This window comes from Dendrobates tinctorius, unplaced genomic scaffold (assembly GCF_039654945.1).
Source record: "Dendrobates tinctorius isolate UK_male_01 unplaced genomic scaffold, ASM3965494v1 ptg000022l, whole genome shotgun sequence".
NCBI classification, from domain to species: domain Eukaryota; kingdom Metazoa; phylum Chordata; class Amphibia; order Anura; family Dendrobatidae; genus Dendrobates; species Dendrobates tinctorius.
Window position 1 is genome coordinate 89,101,424 of NW_027361690.1, and position 25,876 is coordinate 89,127,299.

General features: G+C 46.6%; 1 protein-coding gene across 4 annotated transcripts in view; it reads right to left on the reverse strand.

Moving 5' to 3' along the window:
* Positions 1-25,876, reverse strand: part of DENND4A (DENN domain containing 4A) — a 193,521-nt gene that overhangs the window by 116,320 nt on the left and 51,325 nt on the right. For all 4 annotated transcript variants that reach the window (XM_073568879.1, XM_073568880.1, XM_073568878.1 and 1 more), the window contains exon 2: positions 6,556-6,888. In XM_073568879.1, coding sequence (XP_073424980.1) covers positions 6,556-6,866 — 311 coding nt within the window. In that variant the 5' untranslated portion in view covers positions 6,867-6,888. The remainder of the gene's footprint in view (positions 1-6,555; positions 6,889-25,876) is intronic.

A 25,876-nucleotide genomic window follows, 5' to 3' on the forward strand; every position in this document is an offset into this window, starting at 1 on the left:
AGGGAGGCCTTCAACCAATGGGCTCAGTAATGCTGACAGCCATGTTGGTGGCCTTCTAAATGATGTTGCCAAGATTCATAACGGCATATAGTGGGTTAAACAGGTGCGAGAAACTCCTATAGCGGCAGCTACTCTCGGGTGACGGGTATGTTCAATTCGGTGAGGTGACAAAATTTTGTATAAAAAAGTTACTTTTCTGTCTACTTGTTTTTTGCAGCTCCAGTGTTACGATTCTAGCATTGTTTTTCCAGTCTTTAATTCTTTGTCCTTAAAAGGACTGTCAGCACAGAATGACTGATCAAACCAAGCACAGGCGTTTGCGGCAGCATGGCGCGGCCACACATTTAACTACACCTTCCCACCTGCTTGTTATCCCTCAATCGCCTCCCTTCTTCTGCCTCTATAAAGCCAGAGCTGTCAAATAAGGTAGAAGGATGGAGACAGAGGGACAACATGCAGGTGGGAAGATGTATACAAACGACTGGCTGTGCCGTAAGCCCCGAGCAGTGGGACTCCGTTTGAACAGTCATTCTGTGCTGACAAAGTCCCTTTAAAAGGGTAGTCTCATCTCCAAGATCCTATCCCAATATGTAGTAGGTGTAATAATAATATCAGCAAATACCTCTCCAGTAAGAAACATGGATTTTTGTGAGTACTCACCGTAAAATCCTTTTCTCCGAGACGCTCATTGGGGGACACAGAGACTGTGGGGACACAGAGACTGTGGGTGTGTGCTTCTGCCGTCTGGAGGCTGACACTAAGTATACAAAAAAAGAGTTAGCTCCTCCTCCGCCGCATACACTCTCGCCCCCAGACCGGGCGTAACTCAGTTTAGTGCATAAGCAGTAGGAGAACGCGCCTTAAATTCAGGCAAGAAATTATACATCTGGAAAAGGGACCACCCTGATCCTTACATAAGGATTTGTATAACTTAAAATAAGCAAAAGCCAACTGGCTAGTAGGGTGGGTGCTGTGTCCCCCAATGAGCGTCTCGGAGAAAAGGATTTTACGGTGAGTACTCACAAAAATCCATGTTTCTCCTTCGTCTCATTGGGGGACACAGAGACTGTGGGACGTTCTAAAGCAGTCCCTGGGCGGGATCTTAGCTCACCCAATCCATGCTATTTTGCGCCCCTGATTAGAGGTGCGCAACTGCTGCCTGGAGAATCTTTCTTCCCAGGCTTGCATCCGAGGATGCCTGGGTATGTACGTTATAATGTTTGACAAACATATGCAAACTGGACCAGGTAGCTGCTTTGCACACCTGTTCCGCTGAAGCTTGGTGTCGCAGTGCCCATGAGGCACCCACTGCTCGAGCCGAGTGTGCCTTGATCCCTGCCAGAACCGGCGTGCCACTGATTTCATAAGATTCTTGGATCGTCAGGCGAACCCATCTGGCCAAAGTCGCTTTGGACGCAGCAAGCCCCTTCCGCCGCCCTTCTGGGATCACGAATAGAGAGTCTGTCCGGCGGAAAGGTGCTGTCCTTGTCACATACCTCCTAAGAGCTCTTACCAGATCCAGGGTGTGCAAAGCCTTTTCTACCCTGTGCACCGGTGCCGGGCAAAACGAGGGTAAGACAATGTCTTCGTTGATATGGAATGCAGAGACAACCTTCGGCAAGAAGGGAGGAGCTGGCCTTAAAACTACCTTATCCTTATAAAAAGTCAGGAACGGCGGTTTACAAGATAAAGCCGCCAATTCCGAAACCCGCCTAATAGACGTAATAGATAACAGAAAAACGACCTTCCTGGACAGGTAAGGTAAGGAGACTTCTTGTAACGGTTCGAAGGGAGGCTCCTGAAGGGCCCTGAGCACCAAGTTCAGGTCCCATGATTCCGTCGGCGCCTTATAGGGGGGTACTAAATGTGCGACCCCCTGCATAAACGTCTTAACCTGCCAGACCGAAGCGACCTTTCGTTGAAAAAGGACCGACAGGGCCGAGATTTGCGTTCTGAGCGAACTCGGAGCCAATCCTGCATCCAGCCCTGCCTGCAAAAAAGCCAGTACGTTGTGGATTGAAAAAAACCAGAGGAGCCACTCCGCGATCCCTACACCAACGGAAAAAAACTTCCGGGGGAAAGGGTTTCCCCTGGCCCAGAGACGAGTCGCGAGTCCACCATCGGAGTGATCGTCGGACCAGCGGAGACAAATTGCACCGATGACTGAGGGATAGCAGCCTTCGGTCCCATGCTGACAAGAGCGCATGCTGAAGCGGACGGAGATGGAACTGGGCAAACGGGATTGCCTCCATCGCCGCCACCATTCTGCCCAACACACTCATGCCGTACCGGATGGATCTGGAGCCTGGCTGTAGAAGGTTCCGTACCCCCTGTTTGATCTTTCGCACCTTGTCCTGAGGGAGGATCACCAGCCCCCGGGAGGTGTTGAAAACCATGCCTAGGAATACGATTCTCTGGGCTGGAACCAAGGACGACTTGTTCCGATTGATCAACCAGCCTAGACGGGCCAGGGTATCCAGCGTGATACTGACATTCTCCTGGCACGCCTGAAACGACGGCCCCTTTACCAAAAGGTCGTCCAGGTAAGGTAATACCGTTATGCCCCGAGCATGCAGGATGGCCATAACCACCGCCATTATCTTCGTAAAGACTCTGGGAGCAGTGGCCAGACCGAAGGGCAGAGCAACAAATTGAAAATGTCGCCCTCCGATCGCAAAACGCAGGAACCTCTGGTGTGGAGGAAAAATCGGAATGTGCAGATATGCATCCTGCACATCGATCGAGGCCAGGAACTCCCCTGGATCCATGGCTGCAATGACCGAACGGAGGGATTCCATCCGGAACCGCCTGACTCTGATGAATTTGTTCAGGATTTTTAGATCTAATACTGGCCTTACTGTCCCGTCTTTTTTGGGGACCGAAAACAGGTTGGAGTAAAAACCTTGTGTCTCTTCGCTTTTCGGCACTGGGACAATGACCCCGTTGCGCTGTAGCGTCATTATGGCCTGTAACAAACCCTCCGCCTGCGATTCTGTTCCGGAAAGCCGGGAACGGAAGAATCGCCGTGGCGGGAGTCCGAGAAACTATCTTGTACCCGGACGATATCAATTCTGCCACCCAAGCGTCGCGTGCCACTGCGACCCAAACGTGGCTGAACCTTAGTAGGCGTCCGCCCACTCTGTCGTCCGTAGGTACGAAGCGCCTCGAGTCATTTTGCTGGAGGCTTTTGGGATCTGGCCCCCCTTGTTCTGGGCAAACGGCCTCGGCCTCTACCCAGCGGATTGGCTCTGTAAGAGGTTTGCCTTTCCCTAATCTGACCGTCATTTGCGGAGGTGGATGCTCTGGCCGAAGTCCCCCTCCAGGGGTTACGAAAGGGCCGAAAACGCCTCTGTGTCTGCCTGAATGCTGGCCAAGTCCTCTGCTGCGGGAGGAAACTACTCCTCCCCCCTGTGGCTTCTGAGATAAGCTTATCAAGCTTCTCACCGAACAACCGATTGCCCTGAAAAGGCAATGAGGTCAAGGATTTTTTGGAGATAGAATCCGCTTTCCACAATCTCAGCCATAATGCTCGCCTAACGGCGATCACATTTGCTGCTGCCACAGCAGAACACTCGGCCGCGTCCAGAGAGGCGCTGACGAGAAAATCACTTGCCCCTAAGATCTGATTTGTCACCTCCAAGACCTCCGCAGGCAGATCTCTGTTTTGGAGGGCATTCTGCAGAGCGTCCGCCCATGAAACCATGGCCTTAGCCACCCAAGTAGCCGCAAAGGAGGGGGCTAGGGCCGACCCCGCTGCCTCATACACCGAGCGGGCAAGCCCCTCTATAAGGCGATCAGTTGGGTCCTTGATAGAAGAACCGCTGGGTATCGACAATAGCGATCTTGACGCTAAACGTGATACCGGTGGGTCCACTACTGGCGACTCCACCCATCCCTTATGGAGTTCAGGAGGAAACGGATACTTAGCTTGCAGCGCTTTTTGCATTGCAAAACGCTTATCCGGGTGTTCCCTATGTTTCTGGACTAGCTCCTCGAACTCCGGATGCGTGGCAAACCTTCTATGCGGTCGCCTGGTCTTTTTGAAGGAGACCTTGTGACCTGAGGCCGTGGACACATCGTCCTCGATCTCTAATGTCTGGTTGACTGCCTCAATGAGGCTGTCCACCGAGTCTTGGTATCCCAGGCTTTCTGGATTCCAGGCCTCCTCCTCCTCCTCGCCCTCATCCTGCTCGCTTCCTGAGCTCGGCGACGGGGAACGAGATACCCTAATACCCGCCGCCGAAGCCCCAGAGGGTCCGGCCGACGGGGAACGAGCTCTCTTGCTATGAGCTTGTCTGGTGCTGGAGCGGCCTCTAACGGTCGGAGGGTCCTGAGACGTGGACGAGCTGTCTTCCGCTGGCAGACCACCATCCTTGTCCCTGCCTGGGCCTTGGAGAGACTCAATTGCCCTTGTAAGGGACATCATAGAGTGTGATAAAGACACCGCCCATTCTGGAGGGTCCTGACCTCTGGGCTCTGCAACAATGGGGGGCTCCTGGGCTCGCTCCGACTCGCAGGCTTCACAAAATTTACCCGGCTGCGCTTTAGGCAGCCTGACCCCACAGGAAACGCAAACAGCGTATAGGAAAGAGTGAGCTTTCCCTTTGCCAGACATATTGCAAGGTAGGGTAGGAGGAGGAGGATAACCCCTTCCTTGACTACTAGTGCGGCACTCGAAACGGGGTTGCACTCACCCACCGGTAATGTCCCAACTTGCGTCTCTTCCACGGGGCGTGCGGCGTTACTCGCCGGGGCACTCGCACTCCGGGAGATAGGCGGCGGCTTCCGGCCCCACTTCGGCGAGGAAATGCAAGGAGGGGGGCGGGAGGTCCCCGGTAACTGTGCGCGCCCGCAGCTCTCCGCCCCCGGAAGTTAGTGGGCGGGGCTTCCGCTACCCCCGGAAGTCGGCGGGCGGGCGCGCGGAAATCCGGACCTCCCCATACAGCGGGGACCGCGGCCGCCCGTGGGGCTCTGGCCGCACTCCACGTGCGGCGTTCGAGGGAGGGGGGCGGGAGCTCCCCGGTAACTGTGCGCGCCCGCCGCTTTCCGCCCCCGGAAGTTAGTGGGCGGGGCTTCCGGCTACCCCCGGAAGTCGGCGGGCGGGGCCTCGCGCGGCACTCACGGATCTCCCCATACAGCGGGGGCTCTGGCCGCACTCCGCGTGCGGCGTTACCCGCCGGGGGCAGCGCCGGGTGAGAGGCGGACTACCTGGTCCCGGTCTTCCTATTAACAAAAGGTGAGCCGGGCCGCCGAGGGGGCTCTCTTGAGGTGCTTCTCAACCCCATCCCTGGGCAGGGAGGGGGAGGCTACTGCACCGCTCTCCGCCCCCGCTTCAATCCCTTGGCTCACCTGCGCCTCCAACTCCACCCCTGGTCTCACTACCTAGGGGTGGTAGGGGCATTAAAGCATTCCCACGTTGCAGGAGAGAACAACGTGGAGGATCACTCACACGTGCTCGCCCGTTGGGGTCGATGGGGAAACCGAATCCTCTTATCAGGATGCGTTGCCGCCTCTTTACAAAATAAAAAAGAAAAATGGTTGTCTGGGGAAAAGTCCCAGATGTGTCCCTCGGTGCGGGAGAGAAACACGTGGAGGGTTACTCACACGTGGTCGCCCGTTGATGATTTGGGGAGATCGGACCCTCTCTATAGGATCCGTCGCCCCTGTCTTATCTTCATAGAAAAAAAAAAAAAAAAAAAATCTAGTCTGGAGCTCCAGACTGCGTGTGCCTCCATCAGACACTAAGCAAAAAACTGAGTTACGCCCGGTCTGGGGGCGAGGGTGTATGCGGCGGAGGAGGAGCTAACTCTTTTTTTGTATACTTAGTGTGTCAGCCTCCAGACGGCAGAAGCACACACCCACAGTCTCTGTGTCCCCACAGTCTCTGTGTCCCCCAATGAGACGAAGGAGAAATGTAGTATAGTTCTTCTGATTCACTTTGTCATTTTCCCCTAGTGCAGGGCATTGCAGCAGCTTAGGTATCCATGGTTATGACAACTAATATAGAGACAGTTACCTGTTGGTGGTCATAACCATGGATACCCAAGTTAAACAATGCACTGCACATCAGGAAAGCAAAACAGCGAATCAGAAGAACTATACTACATTTCTATTTGGAGGCAATTGCTAATATTATATCTACTACATATTTGGATAGGATACTGGAGATGGGAATATGCCTTTAATTCTTTTTACAGACGTTATTGTGCGCTATGAAAAAAAATAAAATGAAATTTGAAAAATTTAAAAAACAGACTTCAGCAGGAGACTTAATAGAGATAAAACGCTCCACGACAGATCTCATCATCTCACAGAGGTTTTTTTTCTCTCCTCTGGCTCGGATATTGGTTGTGTTATGGTACATACATCGTAAAACACAGGATTCCACCTAATACTTCATAAAAAGCAGGCGATATAAGCCAGCGTTCCCAGATAATACACACAGAATACAATGTAAGCAGAGAGGCTGAGAAAGCAGACACAAGGATGAAAGTGTCAGCCTGCCCACCACAGTCATTGTTCAGAAGGCAAGGAGACAATATCCGGCGGACTCACCCCAGATCTGTAAGAGGCGGCTTGTCCCTTCCTCTCCTATAACACAGATATATCTGAGGGCCTCGGAGGCTCCCGTTATTGAGGTCAGCCAGCAGGCCGGTCGGTGTAGTGTCCATACATACATATCCCGGCGGCACCTCTTCCCCAAGGGATTTAATAATCACGGTAATATCTGTGATGGGTTCCTTTGGTTTCGCTATCTTATGGCAGGCATCATTAAAGTGGATTTCCTCCTCGAGTGGTTTTGACGAGCCCGTTAATCCTGCAACAACAAAGTAGTCGGCGACACGGGGTCCTTTTTCTTCCATCATCTTACGTGTTGGGATGAGAAATCTGAAAACACAGGAGAGAAGAGGAAATGTTAGGACTCTGGGTATTAACAAGAACGTTCAGGCGTATACAGAAAATGTCAGTACTCTGCTTTACTGATCTGCTTTCCCCATCAAAGGAAAAGATAGATTCTGAACTCCATATTTCTGCTACTGGAGAACAACGCATTTTGGGCAGCTCAGTCTGTTCTGCCATGTTCCATCCAAGATCCAGGACTAGACCACATACTAATGAATAGAGAGAAGGGCGGATATTGTACACTTGTCATAGGTAGACCACTAGAAGAAAAGGCTGTTTCAATTGTGCCGGTCCTTTCACATACAACCTAGGTGCTTCATCCATCCCCCATAAGTTCTACCAGGCTACTGTGTCCAGGAACCTGTCTCAATACTCCTGTTCTGTAACCTGCCACCAATTATTATGGAGTAGGCGGTTCTGCCAGCACTATAGGTGCTGAAACTTCCTTTTCCTCACTTCCCTGCACATGCAAAGCGCCTGGCATTGTCCAATGTCTTGCCTGCCCTGAACATCTACATTATGCTTGTACAGACAGGGGAGCCGAGAGAAAAATGTCCTGAAATGCGTCTCACCATCTCTGCTGCTACAGACAGATTACACTTGACACCAGGAGGTGGAAAGAAAATTCAACAGAAGGGAGACACCTAGTGGTCGGAAATAGAGGGAATTTTAAATTGTTAAAAGGGAGTGTCCAGAATTAAACTACAAGTCTTGTGAATCCTCACATCGCACACGCTGCGGTCACGTGACTGCAAGTATGTGATTTACATACCACTGACCACATTCTGACTAGACGTGTCTGCCCTCACTCAATACACTTGCACTGAACAAGGCCGTGCACGTCTAGTTGGCATGTGACTGCATGTGTTTAAATCGCATGTATTAGAAAATCCTCACAGCGTAGTGTGCGCAACGCGAGGATTCACAAGTCTGCAGTCACGCATCCCTTTAAATAAGACTGTATAAGATAAAAACCTCCCTAAACATACCCCCCCCCCAAAAAAAAGGAGCATTTTGTGAAGTAGTTTCCACTTGAATCTTTTTTTATTGTCTTCCAGTGACTAATGCCTGAATAGCACAGGGAGCGAATAACAGATAACGCACAATCCTAGAAGATGAACAAAAAGTCTCTTGCTCATCATTTAAAAAAAAAAAACCGGTGTCAGAAGTTGACTTTAGAGATGTCAGCACACAGCAGAAACCAACTTCTGTTTTTCCCCTTCGCAAGAAAATATTAATCACATTTCTCAATAACAGAAACTCAAAATATATCTTATTTCCTGTCCAGTTTGTCAGAATCTGTAGCACATCGAACCCATGGGAACCTGCACTAACAATGTGAAAGACAAACTTTGTTTTACAAAGTGGTACAAGGAAATTTTATTTCAGCGCAAAATATAAAATGTGGCCAAATATTAACAAAACCGCACTCCAAGCAGTGGCCAAAATATGACAATTACGATTCCTTTAGTTCCAGAGATATTATCATTTTCCTATTTAGTTCCTGCAACCATACTTGTCTTCACTTTCTAATTTTCAATGTAATTAAAACGGGTATTCCCGTATCCAAGATCCTATTCCAATATGTAGTAGGTGTAATAATAGTAGCAAATAGATGCAGTTAGAAATACAGTATAGTTCTTCTGATTTGCCATGTCGCTTACCCCATGAGCAGGGCATGGCAGTAGCGTAGGAATCCATGGTTACGACCACTGACTCATGATATGAGTGGTCGTAACCATGGATACCTAAGCTACTGCAGTGCCTGACAAAGCAAATCAGAAGAACTATACTACGTTTCTAATTGGAGGGATTTGCTGATATCATTATTACGCCTACTACTGTACTTATTGGGATCTTGGAGATGGGAATACCCCTTTAAGTTCTACCTAACTAAAGTGGACCCACTAATATACGGCCAATATTTATATTTCAGGTGGAATGGTTAGTCTATAATCACACTTCCATTTGTCTGTTCTGTTTTGAGGAACAGACAAGCAAAATTAATGTCAAAAAGGGGTCCATTGCATAACTGATGCAAATGGAAGAAGAGGGTCCCCCAATGATTACTATGGGGTCCATTTGGGTTCTGTTATGTGCCCATTTTTAGAATGGAAGTAAAAATGCAGCGTGCAGAACTTCTGTTCTTAAACACGGACACATGAGGAACGATCGGGGGGATGTTTCCCCTTCAGTGGGTTATCTCCATCTTTGTAATCACAGCCGTTGGTTGCCCACCAAAGGTTTTAGACTGAAATTGGTGGTTTCAAGTGATATTATTGTAAAGGGTCATTGCCATCTAAGCAAACTAACACCTATCCACAAGCTAGGGTGACAATTTCTAGGACCCCAAACGCTGGGGCTCTGAAGTCCTTTCCAAATGTTCTTTGGAATAGATCAGCGGAGACACATGAGCGCCACTGCTCCATGCATTGGCTACAGGATTGCCAGGGAGAGCTGGGCATTTTACTTGGCGATGTATGGAGGTCCCACAGAGAATGATTATAGACCATAGATTATAATAGGGCATTTCAGAGCCCCCATTCTTGTGATTTACACGTCATCACCTGTCCTGTGTATAAGATAACAATAGCCCATTAAGGCTCATTTCGTCTAACCCTCAACTGACTTTAGAGGGGTGGTTGGTGGAGGTTGTAATTTTAGCACAGTCACACATGTACATATTGTCTGCCAAACAGCTATTTCTCAAGCAATAGTGTACATTTGTCATTTATATGAAAAGGGAAAATAAAGTGTCGGCTATGTATCTGAGGAATGAGGCGCCTTTATTAAAACCACCTCAAAGTGCTGCCAGTCAAACAAGGTGCTGACAAACAGAAGAAGCAGGTGACAGCGCTTTCATGTGCTCTGACAGCACCCGGGCGTATAATGAGCACAGATCATTGCCGCGTGCTATGTGATGTGTGAGACGGTTTCAGGATTTAGAGCCTATAAAGGAAAAAGGTTGGAGTTTTACAGATGAGCCCAGGGTGATAAACTGAGCGATAGGAACTAGCAGCTGACCACACGCTGCTCGTAGAGGAGGACTATCACTTACACAGCTATGGGACCATTACTGCTGCCACATGTCCGGCAGCTGGAGAGGACCGAACATCAAAGAGCACCGCATGTGTGCTTCCAAAGCAGTCTGATCTCTATCCTTCTGTACAGACAGGGCCCGATTCATCAAGAAGTTTGACAGTTTTATGGCAAAAAGGAAAATAAAATAAAAAAAAAAAATATATATATATAATAATAATAATAATAATAATAAATATATATATACACTCACTGGCCACTTTATTAGGTACACCATGCTAGTAAGGGGTTGGACCCCCTTTTGCCTTCAGAACTGCCTCAATTCTTCGTGGCAGAGATTCAACAAGGTGCTGGAAGCATTCCTCAGAGATTTTGGACCATATTGACATGATGGCATCACACAGTTGGCGCAGATTTGTCGGCTGCACATCCCTGATGCGAATCTCCCGTTCCACCACATCCCAAAGATGCTCTATTGGATTGAGATCTGGTGACTGAGGAGGCCATTTGAGTACAGTGAACTCATTGTCATGTTCAAGAAACCAATCTGAGATGATTCGAGCTTTATGACATGGCGCATTATCCTGCTGAAAGTAGCCATCAGATGTTGGGTACATTGTGGTCATAAAGGGATGGACATGGTCAGCAACAATACTCAGGTAGGCTGTGGCGTTGCAACGATGCTCAATTGGTACCAAGGGGCCCAAAGAGTGCCAAGAAAAAATTCCCCACACCATGACACCACCACCACCAGCCTGAACCGTTGATACAAGGCAGGATGGATCCATGCTTTCATGTTGTTTACGCCAAATTCTGACCCTACCATCCGAATGTCGCAGCAGAAATCGAGACTCATCAGACCAGGCAACGTTTTTCCAATCTTCTACTGTCCAATTTCGATGAGCTTGTGCAAATTGTAGCCTCAGTTTCCTGTTCTTAGCTGAGAGGAGTGGTACCCGGTGTGGTCTTCTGCTGCTGTAGCCCATCTGCCTCAAAGTTCGACGCACTGTGCGTTCAGAGATGCTCTTCTGCCTACCTTGGTTGTAACGGGTGGCAATTTGAGTCACTGTTGCCTTTCTATCAGCTCGAACCAGTCTGCCCATTCTCCTCTGACCTCTGGCATCAACAAGGCATTTCCGGCCACAGAACTGCCGCTCACTGGATTTTTTTTCTTTTTCGGACCATTCTCTGTAAACCCTAGAGATGGTTGTGCGTGAAAATCCCAGTAGATCAGCAGTTTCTGAAATACTCAGACCAGCCCTTCTGGCACCAACAATCATGCCACGTTCAAAGGCACTCAAATCACCTTTCTTCCCCATACTGATGCTCGGTTTGAACTGCAGGAGATTGTCTTGACCATGTCTACATGCCTAAATGCACTGAGTTGCCGCCATGTGATTGGCTGATTAGAAATTAAGTCTTAACACACAGTTGGACAGGTGTACCTAATAAAGTGGCCAGTGAGTGTATATATATATATATATATATATATATATATATATATATATATATATATATATATATATATATATATATACACACAAACACACCTTGAAATGTCACAAAATACTTTTGCAACTCCAAGTTGTGCAAAAATGTAGAGACTTATGTATTTTTAAGACGCCCCAACCAGCTCACCAAAGGGGAATAGTATGGATTGCTGATGCCAGTCCGAAAAATTTATTGCCAATCAGTGGGGTAAATTACACCAGTAATATACTCCTGACCCTGACTGGCCTAACATTTCTGGCAGAGGCGATTGTAGGACTGTGGAGTCTGAGTCAGTATAAAATGGTCCGACTCCTTGGATGTATAATTTTGATTTTTGTTTATTTGTGGAGCCATGTTGTTTATAGGCTCAATTTTATGCAAATATCTGTGTTTTGAGATTTCTTCTTTTTATTTATTCTTACACAGGAAGAGTTTTACCCTTTAAATAATATTTGCTCTCAATGTAAATTTTACTAGCTATATAAGATGTCATATTCTTTCTGTATTGATTCCTGAATGTTTAATAAAAAAGATCTGATTCAATAAAATGGTCCGACTCCTAAAATATATGATACATTGGGTACAGTAATACAATGCAGGATGTGCTGTAAATGTTTTCAGAATTAGGGAAAGTTATAAATGTCCGTTCTGTTCCCAATCTAAGGATCTGGGCTTTTAGTTGAGATGAAACTGTGCTGCACTTTATGTACATGCTCAGTAGTGACCTGGGGAGTCGGAGATGATATGAAATCTGTGCTGAACTTTATATACATGCTCAGTAGTGACCAGTGCTGTGGAGTCATAGATGAGATGAATCTGTGCTGCACTTTATGTACATGCTCAGTAGTGACCAGGGCTGTGGAGTCATAGATGAGATGAATCTGTGCTGCACTTTATGTACATGCTCAGTAGTGACCAGTGCTGTGGAGTCAAAGTGCAGAACACATTCATCTCATCTATGACCCCACAGCACTGGTCACTACTGAGCATGTACATAAAGTGTAGCACAGATTCATCTCATCTATATGTACATGCTCAGTAGTGATCAGTGCTGTGGGGTCATAGATGAGATGAATCTGTGCTGCCCTTTATGTATATGCTCAGTAGTGATCAGTGCTGTGGAGTCATAGCTGAGATGAATCTGTGCTGCAATTTATGTACATGCTCAGTAGTGATCAGTGCTGTGGAGTCGCAGATGAGATGAATCTGTGCTGCACTTTATGTACATGCTCAGTAGTGAACAGTGCTGTTCGGTCATAGCTGAGATGAATCTGTGCTGCACTTTATGTACATGCTCAGTAGTGACCAGTGCTGTTCGGTCATAGCTGAGATGAATCTGTGCTGCACTTTATGTACTGTAGATTCTCAGTAGTGACCAGTGCTGTGGAGTCATAGATGAGATGAATCTGTGCTGAACTTTATGTACGGGCTCAGTAGTGACCAGTGCTGTGGAGTCATAGATAAGATGAATCTGTGCTGCACTTTATGTACATGCTCAGTAGTGATCAGTGCTGTGGAGTCATAGATGAGATGAATCTGTGCTGCACTTTATGTACATGCTCAGTAGTGATCAGTGCTGTGGAGTCATAGATGAGATGAATCTGTGCTGCACTTTATGTACATGCTCAGTAGTGAACAGTGCTGTGTAGTCATAGCTGAGATGAATCTGTGCTGCAATTTATGTACATGCTCAGTAGTGACCAGTGCTGTTCGGTCATAGCTGAGATGAATCTGTGCTGCACTTTATGTACATGCTCAGTAGTGACCAGTGCTGTGGAGTCAGATGAGATGAATCTGTGCTGCCCTTTATGTACATGCTCAGTAGTGACCAGTGCTGTGGAGTCATAGATGAGATGAATCTGTGCTGCACTTTATGTACATGCTCAGTAGTGACCAGTGCTGTGGAGTCATAGATGAGATGAATCTGTGCTGCACTTTATGTACATGCTCAGTAGTGACCAGTGCTGTGGAGTCGGACAGGAGATGAATCTGTGCTGCCCTTTATGTACATGCTCAGTAGTGACCAGTGCTGTGGAGTCGGACAGGAGATGAATCTGTGCTGCCCTTTATGTACATGCTCAGTAGTGACCAGTGCTGTGGAGTCGCAGATGAGATGAATCTGTGCTGCACTTTATGTACATGCTCAGTAGTGACCAGTGCTGTGGAGTCATAGATGAGATGAATCTGTGCTGCACTTTATGTACATGCTCAGTAGTGACCAGTGCTGTGGAGTCGGACAGGAGATGAATCTGTGCTGCACTTTATGTACATGCTCAGTAGTGACCAGTGCTGTGGAGTCGCAGATGAGATGAATCTGTGCTGCACTTTATGTAAATGCTCAGTAGTGACCAGTGCTGTGGAGTCATAGATGAGATGAATCTGTGCTGCACTTTATGTACATGCTCAGTAGTGACCAGTGCTGTGGAGTCGGACAGGAGATGAATCTGTGCTGCACTTTACGTACATGCTCAGTAGTGACCAGTGCTGTGGAGTCGGACAGGAGATGAATCTGTGCTGCACTTTACGTACATGCTCAGTAGTGACCAGTGCTATACAGTCGTAGATCAGATGAATCTGTGCTGCACTTTACGTACATGCTCAGTAGTGACCAGTGCTATACAGTCGTAGATCAGATGAATCTGTGCTGCACTTTATGTACATGCTCAGTAGTGACCAGTGATGTGGGGTCGGAGATGAATCTGTGCTGCCCTTTATGTACATGCTCAGTAGTGACCAGTGCTGTTCGGTCACAGCTGAGATGAATCTGTGCTGCACTTTATGTACTGTAGATTCTCAGTAGTGACCAGTGCTGTGGAGTCATAGATGAGATGAATCTGTGCTGAACTTTATGTACGGGCTCAGTAGTGACCAGTGCTGTGGAGTCATAGATGAGATGAATCTGTGCTGCACTTTATGTACATGCTCAGTACTGAACAGTGCTGTGGAGTCATAGCTGAGATGAATCTGTGCTGCACTTTATGTACATGCTCAGTAGTGACCAGTGCTGTGGAGTCGAAGATGAGATGAATCTGTGCTGCACTTTATGTACATGCTCAGTAGTGACCAGTGCTGTTCGGTCATAGCTGAGATGAATCTGTGCAGCACTTTATGCACATGCTCAGTAGTGACCAGTGCTGTGGAGTCATAGATGAGATGAATCTGTGCTGCACTTTATGTACATGCTCAGTAGTGATCAGTGCTGTGGAGTCATAGATGAGATGAATCTGTGCTGCACTTTATGTACATGCTCAGTAGTGAACAGTGCTGTGTAGTCATAGCTGAGATGAATCTGTGCTGCACTTTATGTACATGCTCAGTAGTGACCAGTGCTGTGGAGTCGGAGATGAGATGAATCTGTGCTGCACTTTATGTACATGCTCAGTAGTGATCAGTGCTGTGGAGTCGGAGATGAGATGAATCTGTGCTGCACTTTATGTACATGCTCAGTAGTGACCAGTGCTGTGGAGTCATAGATGAGATGAATCTGTGCTGCACTTTCTGCACATGCTCAGTAGTGACCACTGCTGTGGAGTCGGACAGGAGATGAATCTGTGCTGCACTTTACGTACATGCTCAGTAGTGACCAGTGCTGTGGAGTCGGACAGGAGATGAATCTGTGCTGCACTTTACGTACATGCTCAGTAGTGACCAGTGCTATACAGTCGTAGATCAGATGAATCTGTGCTGCACTTTACGTACATGCTCAGTAGTGACCAGTGATATACAGTCGTAGATCAGATGAATCTGTGCTGCACTTTATGTACATGCTCAGTAGTGACCAGTGATGTGGGGTCGGAGATGAATCTGTGCTGCACTTTATGTACATGCTCAGTAGTGACCAGTGCTGTGGAGTCGGAGATGAGATGAATCTGTGCTGCACTTTATGTACATGCTCAGTAGTGACCAGTGCTGTGGAGTCATAGATGAGATGAATCTGTGCTGCCCTTTATGTACATGCTCAGTAGTGATCAGTGCTGTGGAGTCGCAGATGAGATGAATCTGTGCTGCACTTTATGTACATGCTCAGTAGTGATCAGTGCTGTGGAGTCATAGATGAGATGAATCTGTGCTGCACTTTCTGCACATGCTCAGTAGTGACCAGTGCTGTGGAGTCGGACAGGAGATGAATCTGTGCTGCACTTTACGTACATGCTCAGTAGTGACCAGTGTTATACAGTCGTAGATCAGATGAATCTGTGCTGCACTTTACGTACATGCTCAGTAGTGACCAGTGCTATACAGTCGTAGATCAGATGAATCTGTGCTGCACTTTATGTACATGCTCAGTAGTGACCAGTGATGTGGGGTCGGAGATGAATCTGTGCTGCACTTTATGTACATGCTCAGTAGTGACCAGTGTTATACAGTCGTAGATCAGATGAATCTGTGCTGCACTTTACGTACATGCTCAGTAGTGACCAGTGCTATACAGTCGTAGATCAGATGAATCTGTGCTGCACTTTATGTACATGCTCAGTAGTGACCAGTGATGTGGGGTCGGAGATGAATCTGTGCTGCACTTTATGTACATGCTCAGTAGTGACCAGTGTTATACAGTCGTAGATCAGATGAATCTGTGCTGCACTTTACGTACATGCTCAGTAGTGACCAGTGTTATACAGTCGTAGATCAGATGAATCTGTGCTGCACTTTACGTACATGCTCAGTAGTGACCAGTGCTATACAGTCGTAGATCAGATGAATCTGTGCTGCACTTTATGTACATGCTCAGTAGTGACCAGTGATGTGGGGTCGGAGATGAATCTGTGCTGCACTTTATGTACATGCTCAGTAGTGACCAGTGTTATACAGTCGTAGATCAGATGAATCTGTGCTGCACTTTACGTACATGCTCAGTAGTGACCAGTGCTATACAGTCGTAGATCAGATGAATCTGTGCTGCACTTTATGTACATGCTCAGTAGTGACCAGTGATGTGGGGTCGGAGATGAATCTGTGCTGCACTTTATGTACATGCTCAGTAGTGACCAGTGCTGTGGAGTCATAGATGAGATGAATCTGTGCTGCACTTTATGTACATGCTCAGTAGTGACCAGTGCTGTTCGGTCATAGCTGAGATGAATCTGTGCTGCACTTTATGTACTGTAGATTCTCAGTAGTGACCAGTGCTGTGGAGTCATAGATGAGATGAATCTGTGCTGCACTTTATGTACATGCTCAGTAGTGACCAGTGCTGTGGGGTCATAGATGAGATGAATCTGTGCTGCCCTTTATGTACATGCTCAGTAGTGACCAGTGCTGTGGGGTCAGAGAGGAGATGAATCTGTGCTGTACTTTATGTACATGCTCAGTAGTGAACAGTGCTGTGGAGTCATAGCTGAGATGAATCTGTGCTGCACTTTATGTACATGCTCAGTAGTGACCAGTGCTGTTCGGTCATAGCTGAGATGAATCTGTGCTGCACTTTATGTACATGCTCAGTAGTGAACAGTGCTGTGGAGTCGGAGATGAGATGAATCTGTGCTGCACTTTATGCACATGCTCAGTAGTGACCAGTGCTGTGGAGTCATAGATGAGATGAATCTGTGCTGCACTTTATGCACATGCTCAGTAGTGACCAGTGCTATACAGTCATAGATGAGATGAATCTGTGCTGCACTTTATGTACATGCTCAGTAGTGACCAGTGCTGTGGAGACATAGATGAGATGAATCTGTGCTGCCCTTTATGTACATGCTCAGTAGTGACCAGTGCTGTGGAGTCATAGATGAGATGAATCTGTGCTGCACTTTATGTACATGCTCAGTAGTGAACAGTGCTGTGGAGTCGGAGATGAGATGAATCTGTGCTGCACTTTATGCACATGCTCAGTAGTGACCAGTGCTATACAGTCATAGCTGAGATGAATCTGTGCTGCACTTTATGCACATGCTCAGTAGTGACCAGTGCTATACAGTCGTAGATCAGATGAATCGGTGCTGCACTTTATGTACATGCTCAGTAGTGACCAGTGCTGTGGGGTCGGAGATGAATCTGTGCTGCACTTTATGTACATGCTCAGTAGTGACCAGTGCTGTGGGGTCAGAGATGAATCTGTGCTGCACTTTATGTACATGCTCAGTAGTGACCAGTGCTGTGGGGTCGGAGATGAATCTGTGCTGCACTTTATGTACATGCTCAGTAGTGACCAGTGCTGTGGGGTCATAGATGAGATGAATCTGTGCTGCACTTTATGTACATGCTCAGTAGTGACCACTGCTGTGGGGTCGTAGATGAGATGAATCTGTGCTGCACTTTATGGACATGCTCAATAGTGACCAGTGCTGTGGGGTCGTAGATGAGATGAATCTGTGCTGCATTTTATGTACATGCTCAGTAGTGACCAGTGCTGTGGGGTCGTAGATGAGATGAATCTGTGCTGCACTTTATGTACATGCTCAATAGTGACCAGTGCTGTGGAGTCGGAGTTGAGGAGTCGGAGGTTTGGCTTACCGACTCCACAGCCCTGGGCACTCGGCATTTGTAAGATGAACTTAAATCATTAAGGAATGTGCGCTTCCTAGTGAACTAGGCATATTTTACTCCAACACTGCTTTCATTAGGTCAGGCATGTATAGGTCTTAATGAATTGGGCCATAATTTACAACCAACATTGAGGGAGATTTATCAAATCTGATGCCATGGGCAGTGGAGGAGCAGCCGGATTACTGCGCTCTGTTTTCAAGGAAAATCTTTAGAAGCAGCAGCTAGACTGGTAGAGGCATGGCCTCAAATTCTGCTTTTCCCTAGTTTTGTTGAATGGTTGTAAAATATAGCGGGGGAAAAAAAAAAAAAGTTATGAATGAGCTTAACATTACAAAAAAAAAGAAAAAACAGTGGCCTACTCACCTCAAAGCACCCCTGTGGACCCAGCGCAGGCCGCTCCAGAGGTCTCAGCCAGCTCCGGAAGGGATGCTTCCTCCGTTCAGAAATCAGAAAATCATCTGATCACCTGCTCTCTAGTCAACTGCCGGCTGCAGCCAATCACTGCTGTAATGATCCTGTGACTACCCAAAGCCGGCGTGGATCTCCAGACCTGTGCTGGAAGCACGTGGGTAAAAGAAAATGAGTATGCCAAAAATTTCTATTTTAAGTGCCTGAATTTTTGTTTTGCCTATGTTGGAAGACCCCTTTTTTAAATCTACCCCATATTTTGTATTGATGGAGAAAAGGGTGAAAGGATAAATATAGTGGGTTACTTGATTAAAAGAGTATTGCAAAATTTAAAGTGGCCTTTTATCTTATCACATTCAGTCAGATATAAATGTCAGTATTGCCCTTCATATACCACTGTCTGGGCCTTTTCCTTTAGTGCTACGTTTTATGAGGATTACCAAGGGGGTGAAGCAAAAGGATTCTCTCTGGGTCTTTAGTCTGTTCTACATTATTACTCTGAGCAGTGGAAACAAAAGAGCAAAAACCTGTCCACTTTTGGATCTCTTTAAAAAAAAATAAATAAATAAATAAAACCATGTGACTAATTTTTTTTTGTTTTGCAGGAAGCCTTTGCTTTGGCCATCAGTTCAGCAGTGACCAGGACACTTCTGTCCCTATCTGTCAGCGGAGTGGCGCCCTGTGACATACACACTGGAGGCTTTCCCTGCATATAAGGCTCAGTCGTGATAAGTTGTGCCAAATGACCGACTAAACTCTGCTACGGGTTTCAGAGGGAAGCAAATGCTGGTCTATGATATGTAATCCAATCAATGCATCTAAGAGGCTTTAGGATGACTTAATGAAGTAAGCTTGTAATTAAGTAGGTGCTAGTAAGGGCTGTACAGCTCCACAATGTGCACCGGATCTCCTCCATCTGCAGCGCACATTCCAGTAATGACACCGTAAGACGTGTGGATTATGCAGACTGGACGGCCCAGACTAGAGTGGTATAGCATGGGCGGCCATTCTCACATCCACATCCAATAAAAGGAAACTTCATTTTAGGGGACAATACCCGTTTCAGTGCCTACAGTCATGTCTATGAGACGATGATTATTGAGTATTAGTACAAGAGTTAGGGGCCTGGGCTCTGCACTGAACGGATCTGATGAGAAAGGAAAAGTACGATTCAATTTTGTCACTGGTCCCCACTCACCAGACTGTAGCCTCTGGCATTGTATGTTGGTAGTGTGTCACTGTACAGGACAGCGCAGCAGACTGCATTCTCTCTTAGAGAGAACAACCGAAGTGTGGGCAGATCTATCAAGTGGTGATACTCGTTTTAGCCTCATCAGTGGCTCTGGACGAGACTTCAGCGTGAGGGCCTCAGGATTCAAGCCTATCTGCAGACGGAGTCACCATGCTCTGTCTGACCTTATTTTCAGCAGAATGCGCCTCTTTCAGGTGGCACATAAATGCAGTCAACCAGGTTTTTGTGCCTGCTTGAAAAAGTCACATACTGCAAAAAATGAAGCCAGACAGAGCTTGAAGGGACGCCATCGGTGGATGAGCCTGGAACGCGAGAAGCCCCAACCGAGCCACTGATGTTTGGCTTAAAACAAGATGTGAAGCCGGCCTACTTCAGTTTTCTGGCATCAGTCAATATCTGTCGTTAGCAGAACAAAAACTAGAATGGACACCTATGGGCGGTGGATCCGTCGCTGTCTGTCATATGACGGAATCCAGCGACGGATTCCGTTTTTCCAACTGAGCATGCCCGGAAGAATTTCCTTTGCTTTAATTTAACCCCAAAAGCCGTTCTGGCACTGAAAAATCTCTCTCTCGCTCTCTCTCTCCAGAACCTTGTTCCTTTAACTGCTGCTTCGACGGATCCGTCAAAAAAACAGATCCTGTGAATCAGTTTTTTTGCAATCTGCTAAGGATCCGTTTTTTTAAACACTGACGGATTGTGACTGATTCCAAAAGACTGAAGTGTGAAACAGGTCTAAGCTGTCACGTTTAAGGTCTACTAATATTTCTTCAGGGAAAAAAAACATGGTTGTGATAAAAACCATGTTTCATCCTCTTCGTGAAAAACACGTCTACAATCTCAAAAGTTCCAAGGCACCCGACATAGTACGTGTCTCCTTCTTGTCCACGTGCTCCTGGTTGTCTCATCTCCTCCCCACAGCTTCGGCCTCGCTTCTTATTACGCTACGTCTGGTGATCCACTTCCATTACACAGGAATATAATGTGCTGCGCAGGAGATAACACGTGAAGGACAATGGGGGGAAAGGAAGGAAGCCATGATCCACACCGCTGGCGCTTTCTTCCGTCAGTGGCAGCTGAAGCTCATGTGCAATGCAGATGGCTGGACAGCATGGTATCGGCTTCTGGTCTCCAGCTCTCATCAGAAACTACACTAAGCAGCCCAGGAAGGGACACATCGCTGGAATCAGGGTCTCTGCTTCCTTTATGCTGTTCTCAGAGTAGGTGGCAAAAATCTTGTGACAACATTTCCTTTAAAGGAGTTGTCTGGTTAAAACAAGTTGTCACTTAACTAAAGGTTAGGAGCTGATTTGTTGCTTAGAGCGAATCTGCCTGCTGGGACCGCACCAATTGGCAGAATGAGGCACTTTGATCCTCATTAACCCCCTCCCGACCTTTGACGCTACATAGGCACCATGAAAAGTTGTGCCAATACGACCCATGACGCCTATGTGGCGACATGAATTGTTTGCCCCTCTGCGGGTCGGGTGACCGGGGTCACTGAAAGGTCACCCGACCCGCAGGTACAGGGGGCTTTGTACTTCACCCCGGGGGGGTGGCTTAGCCCCCACGTGGCTACGATCGCTCTGATTTTTAACAGTCAGAGCGATTATAATATTTCACCATTGAAATTTGGTGAAATATTAAAATCCAGCCATGGCCAATGCTGCAATAGCATCGGCCATGGCTGGAGACACCGATTAGACCCCCCCCACTGACTGACGGCGCCGATCGTCCACTGCTGTCATGATCTGCTCCCCCCTCCTTCCCTCCACTTCCACCGCCTTCCGATCACCCCCCCCCCCCACCCTGTACAGTGCCTCCAAAGTCCCTCTGGACGTCCCGGTGTCCCGCCGTCCCGGATAATGGGCACCGCCATCTTGGAAAATGGCGGGCGCATGCGCAGTGCGCCCGCCGGAATCTGCAAGGCTGCAGATTCATTTATTTTGATCACTGTGATAAACTTTCACAGTGATCAAAATAAAAAAAAAAGTAAATCACCGCCCCCCTTATCACCCCCATAGGTAGGGACAAATAATAAAATAAAGAAAATATTTGTAATTTTCCATTAGGGTTAGGGTTGGAATTGGGGTTGTGATTAGGCTTAGGGTTGCAATTAGGGTTAAGATTAGGGTTAGGCGTGTGTTGAGGTTAGGGTTGGAGATAGAATTGAGGGGTTTCCACTGTTTAGGCACATCACAGGGTCTCCAAATGCGACATGGTGCCACCATTTATTCCAGCCAATTTTGCGTTCAAAGAGTCAAACAGTGCTCCCTCCATTCCGAGCCCTGACGTGTGCCCAAACAGTGGTTTACTCCCACACATGGGGTATCAGCGTACTCAGGAGAAATTGCACAACAATTTTGGGGGTCTAATTTCTCCTGTTACCCTTGGGAAAATAACAAATAGTGGGGTAAAAATAATTTTTTGAGGAAAAAAAATATTTTTTATTTTCACGGCTCTGCGTTATAAACTTCTGTGAAGCTCTTGGGGGTTCAAAGTGCTCACCAGTCACCACACATCTAGATTAGTTCCTTGGGTGGTCTAGTTTCCAAAATGGGGTCACTTGTGGGGAGTTTCTACTATTTAGGCACATCAGGGGCTCTGCAAACGTAACATGACGCCTGCAGACCATTCCATCAAGTCGGCATTTCAAAACGTTACTACTTCCCTTCCGAGCCCCGACGTGTGCCCAAACAGTGGTTCCCCTCCACATATGGGGTACCAGCGTACTCAGGATGAACTGGACAACAACTTTAGGGGTCCAATTTCTCCTGTTACCATTGTGAAAATAAAAAATAGTGGGTAAAAAATCATTTTTTGAGGAATAAAAAAAAATTTTTATTTTCACGGCTCTGCGTTATAAACTTCTGTGAAGCATCTGGGGGTTCTAGATGCCTAGTGAGCACTTTGATGAGCTCCTTGGGGGTTCTAGTTTCCAAAATGGGGTCATTTGTTGGGGAGCTCCAAAGTTTAGGCACACAGGGGCTCTCCAAACACAACATGGTGTCCGCTAACGATTGGAGCTAATTTTCCATTCAAAAAGTCAAATGGCGCTCCTTCCCTTCTGAGCCCTACTGTGCGCCCAAACAGTGGTACTCCCACCACATATGGGGTACCAGCGTACTCAGGACAAACTGGGCAACAACTTTTGGGGTCCAATTTATTCTGTTACCCTTGGGAAAATAAAAAAAATAGCGGGCTAAAAAAATCATTTTTGAGGAAAAATAATGATTTTTTTTATTTCACTGCTCTGCGTTATAAACTTCTGTAAGGCTATGTGCCCACGTAGCGTTTTAAAACGCTCACTAAAACCCGGACTCCTTCCCAGAAATCGCGCGTTTTTTTCCCCCGCGCGATTTTACAGCGATTTTCGCGTACGATATTCAAGCACTTTCCAAGCGATTTGAAGCATCGCTTGGAAAGTGATTGACAGGTTGGTCACACTCGTCAAACATAGTGTTTGACAAGTGTGACCAGGTTTTTACTACTGAGGCCGCCTATGCGGCATCAATAGTAAAAGATAGAATGTTAAAATGCTAAAAAAAAAAAAAAAAAAAAAAAAATCGGGGTATATTTACCTTCCGGCGTCCCGCGCTGCATTCCCGGGCCTCAGCGTTCCCAGTAATGCCTTGCAAGACCTGTGATGACGTAGTCTCGCGTTGCTATAGCGATCTCGCGAGACCGCGGCTAGAGTCACTACAGGGCCTTGCCGCAAGGCATTACTGGGAACGCTTAGGCTGGGAATGCAGCGCGGGACATCGGAAGGTAAATATACCCCGATTTTTTCTTTTTTTTTACAGGGGTATGGTACCCAGGGCCTGGAGGACAGTCTCCTCTCCTCCACACCGTGGGTACCAACCGCACATGAGACGCTTAACTTCCCGCATGGTGGGATGCCCACCATGCGGGAAGTTAAGCGTCTCATGTGCGGTTGGTACCCACGGTGTGGAGGAGAGGAGACTGTCCTCCAGGCCCTGGGTACCATACCCCTGTAAAAAAAAGAAAAAATCCCACATGCGGGTAGTCAGCGATTCTCATGCATTCCTATGGGTGAGGAATCGCGGCAATTCTTTGCGATTCCGCACAAAAGAATGAGCATGCTGCGATTTTTTTCCGCGATGCGAATCCGCCGCGGAAAAAAGCGCAGCATTAGCACAGCATGTGCGGAATGCCATAGGAATGCATGGGGGGCGTTCTGTACAGGATTTTTAAACGTTTTCGCAGCGTTTTCACGCCGAAAATCGCGGCAAAACGCTTAAAAATCGCTACGTGGGCACACAGCCTAAAGCACTTGGGGGTTCAAAGTGCTCACTACACATCTAAATAAGCACATTGGGGGTTCTAGTTTCCAAAATGGGGTCACTTGTGGGCAGGGCTGTGGAGTCGGTAAGCCAAACCTGCGACTCCGACTCCAACTCCAACTCCACGACTCCCACACATATTGCTTATATTTAAGTGAAAAATTTATTGTAGTACAATGTGAACCTCAGACATTTAATCATTTTTATGATCCAATAATCAAGATATTTAGATAGAACAGAATATATATTGGTGTACTACCCGGTTTTCATTCTTTTTGGTACAGATACGATATGGATAGACAGATATGGATAAATGGATAGATAGAGCAGATTTCTAATCTGCTTTTGCTATTGAAAACATTATCTATGAGCTCAAAAACCTTTCGATGCAGTTTTTTAAAAAGATGATCAGCTTTTGCAGCTGAAAAACGTATCCTCAAAAAACACAGGAAAAACGCTGTGTGTGAATGTAGCCTTAGATCAGGAATATAACAGCCATTTATATGACATTTCATAACTTTCCCAAACTCCTATGAAAAAATATTCAGCACATCCTGCATTGAATTACTGTACCCAATTTATTATATATTTTAGGAGTCGGAGTCGGTCCATTTTATACCGACTCCAACTCCACCAAAATGAGCACCGACTCCACGACTCCGACTCCACAGCCCTGCTTGTGGGGGGTTTCTACTGTTTAGGCACATCAGGGGCTCTGAAAACGCAACATGACGCCCACAGAACATTCCATCAATGTCTTCATTCCAAAATAGCGCTCCTTCCCTTCTGGGCCCTGCCGTGCGCCCAAACAGTGGTTTATGACCACATATGAGGTATCAGTGTACTCAGGAGAAATTGCCCAACAAATTTTAGGATCCATTTTATCCTGTTGCCCATGTGAAAACGAAAAAAAATTTATGCTAAAAGAACATTTTTGTTGGAAAAATTAAAATGTCCATTTTTTCCTTCAACGTTGCTTTAGTGAAGCACCTGAAGGGTTAATAATCTTCTAGAATGTAGTTTTGAGTAGCTTGAGGGGTGCAGTTTGAGGGGTGTCACTTTTGGGTATTTTCTGCCATATAGAACCCTCAAAGTGACTTAAAATGTGAAGTGGTCCCTAAAGAAAATGGTTTTGTAAAAATGAGAAATTGCTGGTTAAATTTTAACCCTTATAACTTCCTAACAAAAAAAAAATTTTGTTTCCAAAATTGTGCTGATGTAAAGTAGACATGTGGGAAATGTTATTTATTAACTACTTTGTGTCACATAACTCTCTGGTTTAACAGAATAAAAATTCAAAATTTGACATTTTCAACATTTTCGCCAAATTTCCGTTTTTTTCACAAATAAACGCAAAAATTATCGGCCTAAATTTACCACTAACATGAAGCCCAATATGTCACGAACAATCTCAGAATCGCTAGGATGTGCTGAAGCGTTCCTGAGTTATTACATCATAAAGGGACACTGGTCAGAATTGCAAAAAATGGCCTGGTCATTAAGGTCAAAATAGGCTGGGTCATGAAGGGGTTAAAATGGCGAGTCAGTGCTCTTGCTGCACCACTGCTCCATCATTGCCTAAAGAGTTGCCAGACAAAAGCTGTGCCCACCGATCATGTGTATCTAGATAATCCCTTTAAGTTTATGTAAAAAAAAATCCCCAAGCAAAAGGCAGAGGCACATAATCTTCTGCTGCTCCAAGCAGTGCTTCCATGTCAGTTCTGGTGCATCCCGGCCCCCTGGGGTAACGTTTTGGACAACCTCTGTTTGGCTGCAGTGGTCACATGTGACGACCATCAACGCAGGAGAATGGGCTGCACAGCGAAATGCACGAATACACTGCTGGCAACAAAAAAAAAAAATTTTTTTTGCATTATTGCAGACTCAAAAAAATATCTATGAAAAATTAGCTTTATTGCAGATTTTTACTTCCTTATTGAACTCAATGGAGAAGTTCCAAAATAGAACCTGAACATGAATTGCCATACGACAA